Raw genomic sequence first — 20353 nt, 5'->3', positions numbered from 1 at the left:
GGGGGAGTGTAATAATGCAGAACTTTTTTATTTATTTAAAGTTAAGTTGTTAACAGCTTAAAATAGACTGTTATAACTATAAGATGCTTGTATAAGTTTCATCATAACTACAAAACATAAACTTACTGTTTTTATAGCAGAGACACAAAAGATAAAAAGAAAACATACTGCTACAGGAAATCATCAAATCACCAAAGAGAGCAAAAGAGGAATAAAGGAAAAAAGAAACCACAAGAACATCAGTATATAATTAACAAAATGGCAATAGTAAGTCCATACCTGTCAATAATTACTTGAAATGCAAATAGACAAAATTCTTCAATCAAAAGATAACCAGTGGCTGCATGAATTAAAAAAACAGGACCAACTACATGTTATCTATGAATCTCACTTCAACCTTAAGGACACACATAGAAAGTGAAATGATAGAAAAAAGTATCCCATGCAAATGGAAACCAACAGAAAGTATGGGTAGCTATACTTATATCAGAGAAAATAGAATTGAAGCCAAAAACTGTAACAGAGACAAAGAAGGGCAATATGCAATCATAAAGGGGTCAATGCATGAAGAGAATATAACTATTATAAGTATTTAGGAGTCCAGCATTGGAGCACTAAATATATAACACAAATATTACAGTCCTGAAGGGAGGACAGGAGCCCTGGACAGCGTAATTGGGAACAGTACATGTGCACAGGGTGTGCATCTATTCCGACTCCTGTCCCCACCCTCCCAGCGTTGAGTTTCTGGGCTCCAGAAAGCTAACTGCACAACCTTGCCTTGCTCACCAGACTAGGCTGTTTTGTGTCCCGTGTTTTTGCCTGTGTGTGCCTTCTGCCGGAAATGCCTTTGCGCCATCCACCTGCCCCCGCTCGCTCCTAGCCCATCATCATCTAAGGATCCTTCCTACTCCATGTCTGGTCCCAGCATAGAGCTCACGTGGGGGCCGTGCAGGCTCTCAGCTCCACAACCTGAAATCAAAATCTTTCTGTGACAAGGTCTCCAAGATTTTCACATGCTCTTTCAAGTGTGAAAGCACCACTGATAACCGCTGCTTATCCATCAGTGTTCAGCTCAGAGGCCGCCTCCTCCAGAGAGCCCCCCTGCCCTGCCACCCCACCCCAGCCTGTAGCAGGGACAGTTAGAGAGCCACGGCGGCCCAGTGCCAAAGACATCGTAGAAGCTGCAGAGATTCTCACTACATATGTGGGCGCTAATGCAGGCAGTAACACACACAGGCACACTTTGGGTCAAATAGAGTCATGAGTGCGGGTCCTTCTCCAAATTGCTCCTGGACCCTCTTCTGTCTGCCCTGTGCCCAGGGCTGGCTCCTGTCTGCTCTCCAGGCCCTCTGGGGGCTGCCCTGCACCAGCAGTCCATTGAGGCCTGGAGGGCAGAGGGGGGGACTTTGCCCCATTCCTGGGACAGCCCCCCACTGGGCTCAGCAGATGCCACCTCCCTGTCCTCTCTCCAGGCCCAGGGGTGGGACCACCTCTCCCTGTGGCTGGAGGCTGGGAGCCCCCTCCTTGATCCTGCCCTCCTCCCTGCTGCAGCTGGGGACTGTCCCCGGGCCTCTTCCTCCGGACCCTGTGGGAGAAGCGCTCCTGCCTGGGATCTTCCCTGGTCCATCGGGAGACTCTGCTCTCTGTGCAGAAGATCAAGGAGACTTTCCTCTCTTTACACATTACACACACACGTTTTTTTCCTTTCAGTAATTTATTTATCTACAAGCAATTAATGAAATTGTCAATTCTATTTTTACATTTTCCAGGTACTCACAAAACAACTACAATAGTCTAGATTCTGCATCCTGGGGCGTGTGCGTGTGCACGCGTCCACGTGCATGGGAGTGTATGCTTGTCATCAGGAGAAAACTTCGTATTTTGACTGCTTAGAATACATAAGTGTTAAACAATAAATAGTATCTTAAACAAAACAACAAAGATTAAGAAAAAAATCATGGAACAAGGAAGAAATGGTTGCAGATTCTTAAGCTTTCCTATCTATAAGTTTAAGATTAAACTAATCCCATGAATTTAGGACTAAAATAAGAATTCAGGACTAAAATATGAGTTGAGGGCTAAAATTTGAATTTAGGACTAAAATTTGACTTTAGGACTAAAATATGAGTTAGGACTAAAATTTAATTTAGGACTACACTAACCATTTTAACAGTTTAGTGGGATGTTGTTTTGTTTAAGTTTTTCTCTCTCTCTCTCTTTTTAAGGCAATCACATTTTATTCACATAAATACTGAGTTATTTCTGTGGAACTGTAACCCTAGTCTTAGAGCACAGAAATGGTCTTGTTTGAAAGTCTCTATCCATGTCCACGATAGAGGATGTCTTCAGTCCCAGTGGCATTAATTTAAATCTGAACACCATACTGACAGCAGAGAGTTCTAAAGCGTCTGGTGGGGAAGCTATGTATTCATGACAATGTGGACGAAGCTCTAGTTACACAGTCCGTGATGGGGTTCCACCGCTATCCTGCGGAGAGTCACTGTGGCGTCAGTTCCAAAATAAGAGCCATTTCACTAGAGAGAGAGCCATCAGACGTTCTTCACGGAGCTCCGTGCAGATGCTGAGCCGGGCTTTGGCTGCTCAGAGGGCAGCTGCCCTGAGCCCGTTCACCCTTGCAGGCGACTCCGGGTCCCGGGGCCCTCACGGTGGGCCTTCCATCCCCCCTGGGGGCCTGATGACCCCGGGGACCCCCTGACACTTCCCAGCCTGCGTGGGCTGTGGGCGGAGCAGCAGGACCAAAAGGGTTCCTCAGGACAGGCCGGCAGCTGGACTCCACACCGGCTAGCATCCGCCTCAAGTGATCATTCTCTTTCCTTAGCTCCTGGAACTCCCTCTCTCTGGATGCAGCTCCCACCCAGCTCTTTGTGACTCTGTCCTGATGGAAGAGGACCAGCTTGCGATAGTAGGAGGTGGTTCTCTCCAGCTCCTCGCCCAGGTCTTGGGCCATCTTCTTGTAGAGGTTGCGAATCTGGCACGTGAAGTTCATTTCTCTGTGCGCGCTGGCCAGTTTCTTCTTCATTTCCAAGCACTGAGCTTCCGCTTGAAACACTTTTCGGTCAAGTTGCAGGATGTATTGGTCCTGTTCATCCAGGGGGTTCTGAAGTTTCAGCTTCAGTGGCTGAATCTCCTTGTCCAGTTGTGAAGTTTCCTTCTGCAAAGAGGCTTCCTGGGTTTGCAGGCTGTGGATTTGTCGTGTCAGCTCCGCGATCTCTCGCCTTTCTGCCCACAGTCGTCTGGCTCTGTGTTGCGGTTCCCCTTCGGGACTTGGAGGGGACCTAGGGCAGCCAGCATCCTCAGGGACGCCCTTCAGATCCACTGCTGCCCGATGGGCAGGCTGATCGCCATTTCCTGCTCCCCTCTTTGGCTGGACTCCCCGGGTCCTGGCACCGGCATGCTCTGCAGGGAGGTCAGGCGGGGGGATGGCCTGCAGCCCGGGTCCGGCCCTGGATGGGGACTGGCTGGCTTGATCTTTCGGGACCAGCTCCATGCATGCCTTCGACGGCTCCAGCCTTTCTTCCCCCTCCTTCTCCTGCCCTTTCTGCCTCCATCTCGAAACTTTTTGGTTGAGCGGTTCGGGTCCTTCTGGAAAAGGAGTGTTTTCACTCCGATCCTTCGTTCTTTTCGTCAGAAGCTGTTCTCCATCCTTCTCCGATGTTCTGAGGATGGGTTTTTCCCCAGGGACCTGGGGCAGGTCAGGAGGCTGGCCCAGTTCCTTCAGTGCCTTCCTCAAAAAGTTGACAGTGTCCCTATCCACCAGCCTGCTCAGTTCTGTGTTCATTGCCGACAAGCACAGGGCTTGTAACAAGGGAGGACTGGCCACCACCGCGGGCGGCCTGAGGGCGGCCTTGGCTTGTGTGGTTGGGCCACTCTCCTCACGGCGGGCTCCACACACTTCGTGGCGGGCAGAGCCCCTGTGGCCCAGCGCCTTCACGCTTCTTCGAGTGAGTTGTCTCTTCACTAGGAGAACCAGCAGCACAGTCCATATGAGCACCGCGCAGGGCAACATGGGGAGACTCGGGCTGTGTCCCCAGCTTTCAGAAATCAGCTGCAGCGCCCCCCACAGGTGCTCCAACACCAGCTGGCAAGTGGATCTGGCGGCCAAGAGGGGGCCCTCCATGGCTGCGTCGGGCTCCACAGCTCTGTCTCCAAGTGCAAGAGTCCTGTGGCCGCAACTGACCACTCAGAAACCTGTGGAGAGTTCCACCTATGAGGTCAACGGTGCCCGGCAACCAGGGCAGAGCAGTTGGGCTGGGGGAGGGGAGGCCATCCAGGTTCCAGAAAACAGTTGCCCCTGACTTTGCCATGAAGTAGAAAGTTGTCTCAATCACACAAGCCCTGGGGGAGGTGGGAAGGGCTGATCCCAGCCCGGAGCTCAGCCACTCAGGCCCACCTTGCTCTACAGCAAACCTAGGGGCTCAAGGCAGGGCCAGGTCATGTCCGTCCGTGCACACAAGACAATCAGGGCAGAGTGTTCAGGCCTCCTTCCCGGGCGAGGCCCGTTCTCCTGATCTGAAGTTTCCCTCGTCTGCAGGGACCCTGGTTCTGGCTGCAAAGGTCCCAGGTTTGGGCGCCTGGGTGACTCAGATGGTTAAGTGTCTGCCTTCGGCTCAGGTCATGATCTCAGGGTCCTGAGATCAAGTCCCGCATCGGGCTCCCTGCTCCTTGGGAGCCTGCTTCTCCCTCTGCCTCTTTCTCTCTGTCTCTAATGAATAAATAAATAAAATCTTTAAAAAAAAAAAGAAAGGTCCCAGGTGCTCCCTCCTCTGAGGCTCCCTCCCTCCTCTGTGTGGTCACTGTGGGCTGGCAGGTCACTGTGGGTCTGAGACCGAGGGTGTCCCCAAAGGTATTGCCTAAGAGACCAGGATTCCAGTGCTAACAACTCAGGAGAAATCCACCGGAACCGGCTGGTATGACACTTCCGTGGACCTGTGGAGCCAGCCTGTCCTTGTTCAATCCACGTGTTCCTGCAACGGGGTCACTTTGGTACAGGAGACCCGGTGACCCAGGCTGTTTCCCTAGGGGGCCCTCCATCTACAGCCTGTGCCTCCCAAGGAGGGCCCGTGGGTGAAAGTTCATGAGCAGTGGGGACAGGAGAGAAAATTCAAATACGACAACCAGCCCCAAATGGGCCACCATTGAAACTAAGGGTAAAATTGCACCCGTGAGCATTTGCCAAGGTCGCTGGCCAGAGGCTGGTGTGGGGAGCAGAGTGCAAAAGTGCCTCACGGAGGACACGAGCAATCCATGGATCTGCTGAATGGGGCCCCTGTCCTTCAGGGCTGGATAAGATTTTCAGGAGTCTGAGGATGGGGGCGCCAGTCAGAACCAATTTCCCTCTTCCCTCCTGGCCCTGCAGGGTTGCCCAGGGAGGAGACTGTGGGGCGCGGGCAGCCGTGTTTGTGCAGCCCCTTCCAGGCAGCCCCTTTGAGCCTCAGGCCCCTGACCTTCAGGACAGGGGGTGAGACTTCGGGTCTGGGATTATAAGGTCCAGGAGGAAGCCTCACTCAGAAATGCAGAGAGTCACTGCTGGGGCCGCAAAGGCCTGGGTCTTGCCCCCAAAGCCTCCTTCTTCCTGTAATAATCATAGGGCCTTCAGTACCCCACTTTCAATAATGAATAGATCATCCAGATAGAAATTAAAAAAGAAAATAATGGACTTAAGCTACATATTAAACCGCTAAACCTCAGGGAGATACACAGAACATTTTATCCAACAGTGGCAAAATACATGTTTTTTTCTAGCACACAAGGTATATTCTCCAGGAGAGATTATATGTTAGGTCAGAAAAAAATCTTAAGAAATTTAAGAAGACTGAAATTATATCAAGCATCCTTCTGACCACAGTGGTATCAAACTAGAAAACAATTATAAAAAGAAAACTGGGAAGATCACAAATATGTGGAGATTAAACAACATGCTCCCAAAAAAACGAACAGGTCAAAGAAGAAATCAAAAAGCGGGGGGGGGGGGGGGGGGGGGAGGGAGAAAAACTATGAGACAAATGAAAATGGAAACACAACAACCCAAAACTTATGGGATGTGACAAAAACAGTTCTAAGAGTGAATTTCATAACCATAATTGTCTATATTAAGAAAATGAAAGCTCTCAAACAACGAAACTCTACGCCTAAAGGAACTAGAAAAAGCAGAGCAAATGAAGCCCAAAGTTAGTAGAAGGAAGGAAATAAAAATCAGAGTGGAAATAAATGATATAGAGATTAAAAAGACAATAGAAAAGATAAATAAAATTAAGAGCTGGTTTTTTGAAAATATAAACAAAATCGACAAACCTTTACCTAGACTGAGAAAAAAAGAAAGAAGACTCAAATAAATAAAATCAAAAATGAAAGAAGAAACATTATAATTGATGCCACAGAAATACTAAGAATGATAAGAAACTACTATGAACAGTTATATACCAACCAATTAGATAACCTAGAAGAAATAGGTGAGTTTCTAGAACCATACAACCCGGCAAGACTGAATCAAGAAGAAAGAGAAAATCTGAGTAGGTCAATTACTTATAAAGAGATTTAATTAGTAATCAAGACCTCCCAACAAACAAAAGTCCAGGACCAGATGACTTTGCTAATGGATTCTACCAAACATTTAAAGAAGAATTAATACCAATTCTTTTCAAACTCTTCCAAAAAATTGAAGAAAAGAGACACTTCCACGCTCATTTCACAATACCAGCATTACCCTAATATCAAATCCAGATAAGGAAACTACAAAAGAGAAAATTACAGGCCAATATCTTTGATGAACATAATACCAAAACCCTCAATAAATATTGGCTAACCAAATTCAAAAGTACATTAAAAAAATCATATATCATGATGAAGTGGGATTTATTCCAGGGATGCAAGGATGGTTGAACATCTGCAAATCAATCAATGGGATACACCACATTAACAAAATGAAGGATAGAAATCATATTACTATTACAATAGATGCAGAAGAAGCATTTGACAATATTCAACATCCTTTCATGATAAAAAAAAACTCTCAAAAAACTGAGCATATTAGAAATGCTTTCTGACCACAGTGGCATCAAACTAGAAATTAATTATAAGACGGAAACTGGAAAAATCACAAATATGCGGAGATTAAACTACATGCTCCCAAACAATGAATGGGTCAAAGAAACATAAAAAGGCCATATATGACAAACCTATTGCTAATGTCATACGCCGTGGTAAAATACTGAAAGCATTTCTCTAAGATCAGAAACAAGACAAAGATGTCCACTCTCACTACTTTTATTCAACATAGTACTGGAAGTTCTAACCAGAGAAATTAGGGAAAATAAATAAATAAATAAAAAGCATCCAAATCAGAAAAGAGAAAGCAAAATTGTCTCTGTTTCAGATAACATAATATTATACTAAAAAAACTCTAAAGACTCACCCCAAAACTGTTAAAACTAATAAACAAAATTCAATAAAGTTGTGGGATAGAAAATCAGTATGTAAAAAACAGTTCCATTTTATACACTAACAATAAACTGTCCAAAAGAGATATTGAGAAAAAAATCTCATTTTCAATAGCATCAAAATAATAAATTACATAGGAATAAATTTCACTGAAGAGGTGAAAGATCTGTACTCTAAAAACTATAGAGCATCAATGAAAGAAACTGAAGATGTGAATAAATGGAAAGATAGTCCATTCTCATGGATTAGAAGAATTAATGTTGTTGACATGCTCATACTACCCAAAGAGATCTACAGATTCAATGTAATTTACCAAAATTCCAATGGTATTTTTCACAGAAAAAAAAATCCTAAAATTTATATGGAATCACAAAAGACTCCAAATAGCTAAAGCAATCTTGAGAAAGAAGAATAAAGCTGGAGACATCATACTTCCTGATTTCAAACTATATTACAAAGTATGATAATTAACACAATATGGTTTTCACATAAAAAGAGACACATAGATCAATGGAACAGAAGAGAGAGCCCAGGAATAAATCCATGCATATCTGGTCAATTAATTTTCAACAACAGTGCCAAGAATGCACGATAGTCTCTTCAATAAATGTTGTTGGGAAAACTGTGTATTTACATGCAAAAGAATGAAACTGAACCCCTATCTTATAGCACTTACAAAAATTAACTTGAATTAAAGACTTAAGCATAAGAACTGACATCATGAAACTCCAGAAGAAAACAAGGAAGAAGTTCCATGACTTTGGTCTTGACAATGGTGTTTTTAGATCTGACACCAAAAGCCAAGGCAAAAAGCAAACAAACAAGAAAACAACTAGGATTACATCAAACTAAAAAGCTTCTGCATAGCAAAGAAAACCTTCAGAAAATAAAAAGGCAATCTATAGGATAGGAGAAAATATTTGCAAACCACATATCCAACAGAGAGTTAATATCCAAAATGTACAAGGAACTCATATGGTTCAGTAGTAAAGAAATCAAATAACCCAATTTTAAAAATGGGCAAAAGAACTGAAGAACATTTTTCTGAAGAAGACTACAAATGGCACACAGGCACATGAAAAGTGCTCAATATCACTAATCATCAGAGAAATGCAAATCAAAACCTCAATGAGCTGTAACCTTACCAGGATATCTATTATCTAAAAGACAAGAGATAACAAATGCTGGCAAGGATATAGAGAAAAGGTTATCTTTCTATATGATTGGTAAGAATGTAAACTGGAAAGACAACAGTATGGAGGTTTTTCAAGAAATTAAAAATAGAGCTATCATATGATATAACAATCTCATTTCTGGGTATATAGCCAAAGGAAATGAAATCATTGCTCAAAGAGAAATCTATACTCCTATGTTCATTGCAACATTTTTAACAATAACCATCATGTGGAAATACCTAAGTATCTATCAACAGATGAACGGATAAAAATTGTGGTTATCTATCTATCTATCTATCTATCTATCTATCTATCTATCTATCTATCATCTATCTATCTAATGGGATATTATTCAGCCTTATAAATGAAGGAAATACTAAATGTGAGACCTGAAACCACAAAAATCCTAGAAGAGAGAACAGGTAGTAATGTCTCTGACTTTGGCTATAGCAACATTGTTCTAGATATGTCTCCTAAGGCAAAGGAAATAAAGCAAAAATAAACTATTGGGACTATATCTAAATTAAAAGCTTCTGCGCAGCAAAGGAAACAGTCAACAAAACTAAACAGTAATCTAATGAATGCAAACGACATATCTGATAAAGGGTTAGTATCCAAAATATATATAAAAAAAACAACTGATACAACCCTGGGGCACCTGGGTGGCTCAGCCATTAAGTGTCTGCCTTCGGCTCAGGTCATGATCCCAGAGTCCTGGGATCGAGCCCCACATCGGGCTCCCCACTCCGTGGGAAGCCAGCCTCTCCCTCTCCCCCCGCCCCATGTTCCTTCTCTCTCTGTCTAATAAATAAATAAAATCTTAAAAAAAAAAACTGAGGGGGGCAGAGCAAGATGGCAGAGGAGTAGGAGACCTGGATTTCGTCTCCTCTCAGGAATTCAGCTGGATAGGGATCAAACCAATCTGAACACCTACGAACTCAACAGGAGATCGAAGAAAAGAAGAGCAACAACTCTCTGAACAGAAAAGCGACCACTTTCTGGAAGGTAGGAGGTGCGGAGAAGTGAATCCGAGGTGATATTCGGGAGGATAGACAGCGGGGGAGGGGCCTCCATTGGCCACTTGTGGCAAGTGATAGAGCCGCGGAGCACAAAATCGGAACTTTTAGAAGTCTGCTCCTCTGAGGGACATCACTCTGGTGGCTAAGCGGGGGGTGGAACCCTCGTGGGACAGTGTGGTCTCAGGACTCTCGGAGACACAGAAAGACTGGGGGTGCCTGAGTGTGGCAGAGCTCCCAGGTATCGGAGCAGGGAAGCCGGCTGCAGAGGCGGAGCCCAGGCGCGGGCTGTCAGCTCGGGGTTGCCATAAACCGGGATCCGCGGCACAGTCGGGCCACTGCTCCTCCAGCAGGGACCCAACAAGTCACAGATCTGGGGAGACTCACCTTCTTCCCCCGGGAGGAGAGGTGCGGGAGTGCACTGCAGGAATCTGCTGGGTTTGGAGACTCCACACAGGGTCGGATGCCAGAGATAGAAACGCGCGGTCATAGGCCGGTAGAGCATGAAGTGTGGCCGGAGACTGGGGAGACGGGAGTGACTGGTGGTTTTTCTCTGGGGGCTCACTGAGGAGCGGGGCCCCGAGTTCTCGGCTCCTCCGGGGCAGAGATTGGGAGGCTGCCATTTTCACTCTCGGTCTCCAAAGCTGTTTGGAAAGCTCTCAGGGAACAAAAGCTCCGGAGAGCAAACCTGAGCAGATTACTTAGTCCGGACTGGGCAAGGGCAGGGCAATTCCGCCTCTGGCAAAGACATTTGGGAACCACGGCAACAGGCCCCTCCCCCAGAAGATCAGCGAGAACAGCCAGCCAAGACCAAGGTTACCGATCAATGAGAACGGCAGAACTCCAGCGCTAGGGGAATACTACACATAGAATTCATGGCTTTTTTACCATGATTCTTTAGTCTTTCAAAGTTAATTTTTTTTTTTACTGTCTTTTTACTTTTTTTTTTGAATTTTTCTTTTTCCCTTTTTCAACCAACATCTTATCAATTCCTTTTTAAAAAAAGAACATTTTTATTTTTCATTTTTATTTTTCATTTTTAGAGTCATATTCTATCCCTTCATGGTAGTTACCCGTATTTTTGGCATATATATATAAGTTGTTCTCTCTTTAAAATTTTGAGATCGTTTCTTCTAACAGATCAAAATATACCCTAAATCTCTATTGTATGGTTTTTTTCTACTCCCCTGCCTGATCACATTCTCTCCCTTTTTTTTCTCTCTTTTTTTTAAATCCTCTTCTTTCTTTTTTCAAACAACTTTTTATCAATTCCTTTTATAAAATTTCCATCTTTACAGTCATATTCCATCCCTTCATCCTATCAACCCTTATTTTTGTACATATATAAGTTTTTCTTTCTTTAAAATTTTGGGAGGCACTTTCTTCAAACAGACCAAATACACCCCAAATCTAGTGTGTGGCACTGATCTATATAACAGCCTGATCATATTTGATCACATTCTGTTTTTTTTTGTTTTGTTCTGTTTTTGGTGTTTTTATCTTTATCTTTTTCTTTTCCTTTATTTTTTCCTTTTTTTCTTTTTCTTTTTTCTCTCTTTCCCTCTTTTCCCACTGTTTCAGGTCTTTTCTGATTGTTTAGAGTATATTTTCTGGGAACATTGTTACCCTGTTAGCATTTTGTTCTCTCATTCATCTATTCTCCTCTGGGCAAAATGACAAGACAGAAAAAATCACCTCAACAAAAAGAACAAGAGGTAGTACCGACTGCCAGGGATCTACTCAATACGGACATTAGTACGATGTCAGATCTAGAGTTCAGAATCATCACTTTAAAGATGCTAGCTGGGCTTGAAAAAAGCATGGAAGTTATTAGAGAAACCCTTTCTGGAGAAGTAAAAGAACCAAAATCTAACCAAGTAGAAATCAAAAAGGCTATTAATGAGGTGCAATCAAATATGGGGGCACTAACTGCTAGGATAAGTGAGGCAGAAGAGAGAATCAGTGATATAGAAGACCAAATGATGGAAAATAAAGAAGCGGAGAAAAAGAGAGATAAACAACTACTGGATCACGAGGGCAGAATTCGAGAGATAAGCGATACCATAAGACGAAACAACATTAGAATAATTGGGATCCCAGAAGAAGAAGAAAGAGAGAGGGGGGCAGAAGGTATAATGGAGTAAATTATAGCAGAGAACTTCCCTAATTTTGGGAAGGAAACAGGCATCAAAATCCAGGAAACACAGAGAACCCCTCTCAAAATCAATAAAAATAGGTCAACACCCCGACATCTAATAGTAAAACTGACGAGTCTCATAGACAAAGAGAAAATCCTGAAAGCAGCTCGGGAGAAGAGATATGTAACCTACAAGGGTAGAAACATTAGATTGGCAACAGACCTATCCACAGAGACCTGGCAGGCCAGAAAGGACTGGCAGGATATATTCAGAGCACTAAATGAGAAAAATATGCAGCCAAGAATACTCTATCCAGCTAGGCTGTCATTGAAAATAGAAGGAGAGATAAAAAGCTTCCAGGACAAACAAAAACTAAGGGAATTTGCAAACACAAAACCAGCCCTACAAGAAATATTGAAGGGGGTCCTCTAAGCAAAGAGAGAGCCTAAGAGCAACATAGACCAGAAAAGAACACAGACAATATACAGTAACAGTCACCTTACAGGCAATACAATGGCACTAAATTCCTATCTTTCAATAGTTACCCTGAATGTAAATGGGCTAAATGCCCCAATCAAAAGACACAGGCTATCAGATTGGATTAAAAAACAAGACCCATTGATATGCTGTCTGCAAGAGACTCATTTTAGACCCAAAGACACCCACAGGTTGAAAGTGAGGGGGTGGAAAACCATTTACCATGCTAATGGACACCAAAAGAAAGCTGGGGTGGCAATCCTTATATCAGACAAATTAGATTTTAAACCAAAGACTATAATAAGAGATGAGGAAGGACATTATATCCTACTTAAAGGGTCTATCCAACAAGATGATCTAACAATTGTAAATATCTATGCCCCTAACATGGGAGCAGCCAATTATATAAGGCAGTTAATAACAAAAGCAAAGAAACACACTAACAACAATACAATAATAGTGGGGGACTTTAACACCCCCCTCACTGAAATGGACAGATCATCTAAGCAAAAGATCAACAAGGAAATAAATACTTTAAATGACACACTGGACCAAATGGACTTCACAGACATATTCAGAACATTCCATCCCAAAGCAACAGAATATACATTCTTCTCTAGTGCCCATGGAACATTCTCCAGAATAGATCACATCCTAGGTCATAAATCAATTCTCAACCAGTACCAAAAGATTGGGATCATTCCCTGCCTATTTTCAGACCACAATGCTTTGAAACTAGAACTCAATCACAAGAGGAAAGTTGGAAAGAACTCAAATACATGGAGGCTAAAGAGCATCCTACTAAGGAATAAATGGGTCAACCAGGAAATTAAAGAAGAATTTAAAAAATTCATGGAAACAAATGAAAATGAAAACACAGCTATTCAAAATCTTTGGGATGCAGCAAAGGCAGTCCTAAGAGGAAAGTATATAGCAATACAAGCCTTTCTCAAGAAACAAGAAATGTCTCCAATACACAACGTAACCCTACACCTAAAGGAGCTGGAGAAAGAACAGCAAATAAAGCCTAAACCCAGCAGGAGAAGAGAAATAATAAAGATTAAAGCAGAAATCAATGAAATAGAAACCAAAAGAACAGTAGAACAGATCAACAAAACTAGGAGGTGGTTCTTTGACAGAATTAACAAGATTGATAAACCCCTGGCCAGACTTATCAAAAAGAGAAGAGAAATGACCCAAATCAACAAAATCATGAATGAAAGAGGAGAGATCACAACCAACACCAAAGAAATACAAACAATTATAAGAACATATAATGAGCAACTCTATGCCAGCAAATTAGATAACCTGGAAGAAATGGATGCATTCCTAGAGATGTATCAACTACCAAAACTGAAGCAGGAAGAAATAGAAAACCTGAACAGACCTATAACCACTAAGGAAATTGAAGCAGTCATCAAAAATCCTCCAAGAAACAAAAGCCCAGGGCCAGATGGCTTCCCAGGGGAATTCTACCACACATTTAAAGAAGAATTAATACCTATTCTTATGAAACTGTTCCAAACAATAGAAATGGAAGGAAAACTTCCAAACTCATTTTATGAGGCCACCATTACCTTGATCTGAAAACCAGACAAAGACCCCATCAAAAAGGAGAATTACAGACCAATATCCCTGATGAACATGGATGCAAAAATTCTCACCAAAACACTAGCCAATAGGATCCAACAGTACATTAAAAGGATTATTCACCACGACCAAGTGGGATTTATCCCTGGGCTGCAAGGTTGGTTCAACATCCACAAATCAATCAACATGATACAATATACTAACAAAAGAAAGAACAAGAATCATATGATTCTCTCAATAGATGCAGAAAAAGCATTTGACAAAGTACAGCATCCTTTCTTGATCAGAACTCTTCAGAGTATAGGCATAGAGGGTACATGCCTCAATATCATAAAAGCCATCTAGGAAAAACCTACAGCGAATATCATTCTCAATGGGGATAAACTGAGAGCTTTCCCCCTAAGGTCAGGAATGCGGCAGGGATGTCCACTATCACCACTGCTATTCAACATAGTATTAGAAGTCCTAGCCACAGCAATCAGACAACAAAAAGAAATCAAAGGCAACCAAATTGGCAAAGAAGTCAAACTCTCACTCTTTGCAGATGATATGATACTTTATGTGGAAAACCCCAAAGACTCCACCCCAAAACTGCTAGAACTCATACAGGAATTCATTAAAGTGTCAGGATATAAAATCAATGCACAGAAGTCAGTGGCATTCCTATACACCAACAAGAAGACAGAAGAAAGAGAAATGAAGGAGTTGATCCCATTTACAATTGCACCCAAAACCATAAGATACCTAGGCATAAATCTAACCAAAGAGGCAAAGAATCTGTACTTGGAAATCTATAAAATACTCATGAAAGAAATTGAGGAAGACACAAAGAAATGGAAAAACGTTCCATGCTCATGGATTGGAAGAACAAATGTGAAGATGTCAATGCTACCTAGAGCAATCTATACATTCAATGCAATCCCCATCACAATACCATCCACTTTTTTCAAAGAAATGGAAGAAATCATCCTAAAATTTGTATGGAACCAGAAAAGACCCCGCATAGCCAGAGGAATGTTGAAAAAGAAAAGCAAAGCTGGTGGCATCACAATTCCAGACTTCCAGCTCTATTACAAAGCTGTCCTCATCAAGACAGTATGGTACTGGCACAAAAACAGACACATAGATCAGTGGAACAGAATAGAGAGCCCAGAAATGGACCCTCAACTCTATGGTCAACTAATCTTTGACAAAGTAGGAGAGAATGTCCAATGAAAAAAGACAGTCTCTTCAACAAATGGTGTTGGGAAAATTGGATAGCCACATGCAGAAGAATGAAACTGGACCATTTCCTTACACCACACACAAAAATAGACTCCAAATGGTTGAAAGACCTCAATGTGAGACAGGAGTCCATCAAAATCCTAAAGGAGAACACAGGCAGCAACCTCTTTGACCTCAGCCGAAGCAACTTCTTCCTAGAAACATCACCAAAGGCAAGGGAAGCAAGGGCAAAAATGAACTATTGGGACTTCATCAAGATAAAAAGCTTTTGCACAGCAAAGGGAAACAGTCAACAAAACCAAAAGACAACCAACAGAATGGGAGAAGATATTTGCAAATGACATATCAGATAAAGGGCTAGTATCCAAAATCTATAAAGAACTCATCAAACTCAACACCCAAAGAACAAAGAATCCAATCAAGAATTGGGCAGAAGACATGAACAGACATTTTTCCAAAGGAGACATCCAAATGGCCAACAGACACATGAAAAAGAGCTCAATATCGCTTGGCATCAGGGAAATCCAAATCAAATCCTCAATGAGATACCACCTCACACCAGTCAGAATGGCTAAAATTAACAAGTCAGGAAATGACAGATGTTGGCGGGGATGCGGAGAAAGGGGAACCCTCCTACACTGTTGGTGGGAATGCAAGCTGGTGCAGCCACTCTGGAAAATAGTATGGAGGTTCCTCAAAAAGTTGAAAATAGAGCTACCATATGATCCAGCAATTGCACTACTGGGTATTTACCCCAAAGATACAAAAGTAGGGATCCGAAAGGGTACGTGCACCCTGATGTTTATAGCTGCAATGTCTCAATAGCCAAACTGTGGAAAGAGCCAAGATGTCCATCGACAGATGAATGGATAAAGAAGATGGGGTATATATATACAATGGAATATTATGCAGCCATCAAAAGGAATGAGATCTTGCCATTTGCAACGACGTGGATGGAATTGGAGGGTATTATGCAGAGCGAAATGAGTCAAACAGAGAAAGACATGTATCATATGACCTCACTGATATGAGGAATTCTTAATCTCAGTAAACAAACTGCAGGTTGCTGGAGTGGGAGGGATGGGGTGACTGGGTGATAGACACTGGGGAGGGTATGTGCTCTAGTAAGCGCTGTGATTTGTGCAAGACTGTTGAATCTCAGATCTGTACCTCTGAAACAAATAATGCAATATATGTTAAGAAAAAAAAAAAGAAGAAGAAGATAGCAGGAGGGGAAGAATGAAGGGGGGGAATCGGAGGGGTAGACGAACCATGAGAGATGACGGACTCTGAAAAACAAACTGAGGGTTCTAGAGGGGAGGGGGGTGGGAGAATGGGTTAGCCTGGTGATGGGTATTGAGGAGGGCACGTTCTGCATGGAGCACTGGGTGTTATGCACAAACAATGAATCATGGAACACTACATCTAAAACTAATGATGTAATGTATGGGGATTAACGTAACAATAATAAGAAAAAATAACTGATACAACTCAACACACACATACACAAGATCAAATAATCCAGTTTAAAAAGGGGGAAGAAGAAATGAGCAGATATGTTTCCAAAGAAGACATCCAGATGGCTAACAGACACATGACAAGATATTCAACATTACTCATCATCAGGGAAATGCAACCAAAACTCCAATGAGATATCACCTCACACCTGTCAGAATGGCTAAAATAAAAAAAACAAGAAGCAGCAAGTGTTGGTGAGGATGTGGAGAGAAAGGAACTCATGCACTGTTGGTGGGAATGCAAACCGGGGGAGCCATTGTGGAAAACAGATGGAAGTTCCTCAAAAAGTTAAAAATAGAACTACCCTAAGATCCAGTAATTGCACTACCAGATATTTACCCCCCAAATCCAAAAATACTAATTCAAAGAGATACATGCACCCCTATAGCAACATTATTTACAATAGCCAAACTATGGAAGCAGCCCAAGTGTCCACTGACAGATTGGATATACATATCCAATGGATATAGTGGAATATTATTCAGCTATAAGAAAGAATGAAATGCAGGGGCGCTTGGGTGGTTCAGTAGGTTGAGCTTCTGACTTGATTTTCATTCAGGCCATGATCTCAGGGTTGAGACATTGAGCTCCTCAGGCTCCATGCTCAGTGGGGAGTCTGTCCCTCTCCTTGCCCCCCTGCACCCCCCTCCCCGCAGCTTGCACACACACACTCTCTCTAAAATAAATAAATAAATAAAATCTTTAAAAAAGAAAGAATGAAATCTTGCCATTTTCAATGAGGATGGAGCTAGAGACTAAAATGCTAAGGAAATAAGTCACTCAAAGAAAGACAAATACCATATGATTTCACTCATATAAGGAATTTAAGAAACAAAACAAATGAGCAAAGGAAAAATAAGAGAGAGAGACAAACCAAGGAACAGACTCTTAATTATAGAGAATAAACTGATGGTTACCAGAGGAGAGGTGGGTGGGGGGCTAAGTGAAATAGGTGATGGGGATTAAGGAGTACACTTGTCGTGATAAGCACTCGGTGATGTATTGAATTGTTGAATCACTATATTGTACACCTGAAACTAATATAACTCTGTATGTTAATTATACTGGAATTAAAATAATAGCATGAAATAAAATGAAATGAAAATAAATGAAGTAAATACTGCCATTTTTGACAACATGGATGAAGCTAGAAGGCATTAGACTAAGTAAAATAAGCCAGAAAGAGACAAGCAAATACTGCATCATATCACTCATATATGTAGGATTAAAAAAAAAAAGTTGAATTCATAGAAACAGAGAGTAGAATATTAGTTTCCCTGTGCTGGATGGGAAAAGTGGAGAGAGTCTAGTAAAAGGGTAAAAGCTAGCTGTTGCAAGTATAAGATAAATAAGATAAATAAGGTCTGAGGATCTAATGTCTAACATGGTGACTGGAGTTAACACTATAATGTATAATTAGAATTTGCTAAGAGAATAGAACCTAAGTGTTCTCATTGAAAAATAAAATGTGGATATGTGAGGTGATGGGAGTGTTTTTTTTTTTAACTTTTTTTTAAAAAAAAGATTTTTTTTATGTATTTATTTGACAGAGAGAGAGAGATAGCGAGAGCAGGAACACAAGCAGGGGGAGTGGGAGAAGGAGAAGCAGCCTTCCCGCTGAGCGGGGAGCCCCATGCGGGAATCGATTTCAGCACCCTGAGCCAAAGGCAGACGCCCAACGACTGAGTCACCCAGGCGCCCCGGGGTGATGGGAGCGTTAATTAACTCAGTAGTGGAAATCCCTTCATATTGCATGTGTATATCAAATCATCCCACTGTACACTTTAAATATATTAGGATTTATTTGTCAATTCTATCTTAGTAAAGCTAATAGAATAGCAAACGTACTAGTGAAAGAGGTAGGAGAGAGAGGTAAAACTAAACAAAGGTCATATTCTCATTTACGTGGTTTGCTGTTTAAAGATGTCATTACTGTTGCTGAGACAATCAATAAAACATAAGTATATTATTTGAAGCTACAAAGGTTATCTCCAAGATACAAAAGTAGTGAACAAAAATATATATTGGCGGGAGCAGCAATAGCGTTAAACAAGCTAAATCTGTACTGTGATTTATAAATCACGGATATGTATTCTATGATAAAAGTGTTTAAATAGCCTTTTGAAAATAAATTTCGCTAAACATATTTTTAAAAAGAGGAATAGAAGGGAGAGGTAAGCCTAGGAAAGGTAAGAGAACACATTTCCGTCTTCGGAGAGCCCAGAGATAATTCTTGCAGGTGGGAAGGAGATGCCAGGCTCAGCTTACTCTTTAAAATCTTTGTCTGTTACGAACCATGAGAGACGATGGACTCTGAGAAACAAACAGGGTTCTAGAGGGGAGGGGGGTGGGAGGATGGGTTAGCCTGGTGATGGGTATTGAGGAGGGCACGTTCTGCATGGAGCACTGGGTGTTATGCACAAACAATGAATCATGAAACACTACATCTAAAACTAATGATGTAATGTATGGGGATTAACATAAGAATAAAAAAATTAAAAAAAAAAACTTTGTCTTTTAGTCATTCACCTATATGCACTATCTACTTAAAAGTTCTGTGAAAATGGGTGCTAAGTAATAATACATGTAGCGCCTCATTCTCCCGCAGATGAGGCTGGTCACGATGGAAGCGTCCTCACATGCCTGCTATTGGCTGGAAGAGACGAGCCTCCCCACGTATGACAGACGAAGCCAGCTGCACTGTTTGCTGCCCACCGCCACCTCCACCGGGTGTGACCGCGCTAACACAAAATGGGAGCGACAGACTGACTGGCATCCGGAAGAGATTGGGAATATTTTTTCCAAGTATTGCCTCTTTGTCCGGACATTTTCGATCTTCATTTATGTCAGGGAACCCCAGCTGCTCACTGACACCTTAATTCACTTACTCACAGGGTTTAACAACCAGTCACGTTCGGATAGATAGAATTTAACCCCACCAATAAAAACCCCAAACACATCAGATAACAATTTAGTCAATATATGGAAGTAAGCTTTATTGTGCAAAACCAGCGGTGTCAGGTTCTTCAGGGCGCCCCTCTGGAATGAGTCTCGCATCCTGCCCTTCTCCAGAAGGACATGCAGGCAGCTGCAGCCGCGGTCACCTCTACTCCTGACCCCTCTAACCTCGCTGCACATCAGGAAGTTGACTTAGTGGCCAGAACTTTCGTGGAGAGTAAGAGAAGCAGCCCTACAATTTTCATCTTTGTCTTAGTAGCCTGGATGAGAAGTCTTTCTGGAGCTTGGTTCCAAGAGGTATCGGCCACCTGCCTATATCCCTAAAAGACCTAAATTATTCATCTGGTTTAAAGTGTGTATATTTCTGGTGACCTTTCCAGAATCTACCCTGAACAATTCTAATTTGAGTCAAGCTTCTAGTCTGGAAATCAAAAAGCCATTTATACTTTTCTTTTTTTTTTTTTTTTTAAAGATTTTATTTATTTATTTGAGAGAGAGAGAGCACACACGAGGGGCAGGGGTGGGGGCAGAGGGAAAAGCAGAGGAAGAAGGAGAAGCAGACCCCCTGCCGAGCAGGGATCCCAATGCGGGGCTCCATCCTGGGACCCTGAGATCATGACCTGAGCCGAAGGCAGGCGCTTAACCGACTGAGCCACCCAGGCGCCCCCTATTTACACATTTCTTGATGAATAGTAATGTAATATGATCCTCTTTCTCAGAAAAGGAATAGGGAAGAATCAAATTCTGTACCTTCTTAGCATCTATTAAAGGTAATTTGAGTGCCTGACTTCTCAGT

The 20353-nt window shown here is 42.4% G+C and overlaps 1 protein-coding gene across 1 annotated transcript; it reads right to left on the bottom strand.

The window, feature by feature from the left end:
* Positions 1 to 657: 657 nt before the first annotated feature.
* LOC118014841 (melanoma inhibitory activity protein 2-like) lies at positions 658 to 20192 on the bottom strand. Its single transcript, XM_035011186.1, has 2 exons — positions 20178 to 20192; positions 658 to 4595 (listed from the first exon to the last, which is right to left on the bottom strand). The coding sequence occupies exon 2, from the start codon at positions 4139 to 4141 to the stop codon at positions 2564 to 2566; it is 1578 nt and encodes a 525-aa protein (XP_034867077.1). The 5' UTR covers positions 4142 to 4595; positions 20178 to 20192; the 3' UTR covers positions 658 to 2563.
* Between the last annotated feature and the right edge of the window lie 161 nt (positions 20193 to 20353).

This window comes from Mirounga leonina, unplaced genomic scaffold, assembly GCF_011800145.1.
Source record: "Mirounga leonina isolate KUSES-001 unplaced genomic scaffold, KU_Mleo_1.0 Mir_165, whole genome shotgun sequence".
NCBI classification, from domain to species: Eukaryota; Metazoa; Chordata; class Mammalia; order Carnivora; family Phocidae; genus Mirounga; species Mirounga leonina.
Note: the sequence above shows the minus strand (reverse complement) of the source record. Positions and strands in the feature narration are given on the sequence as shown.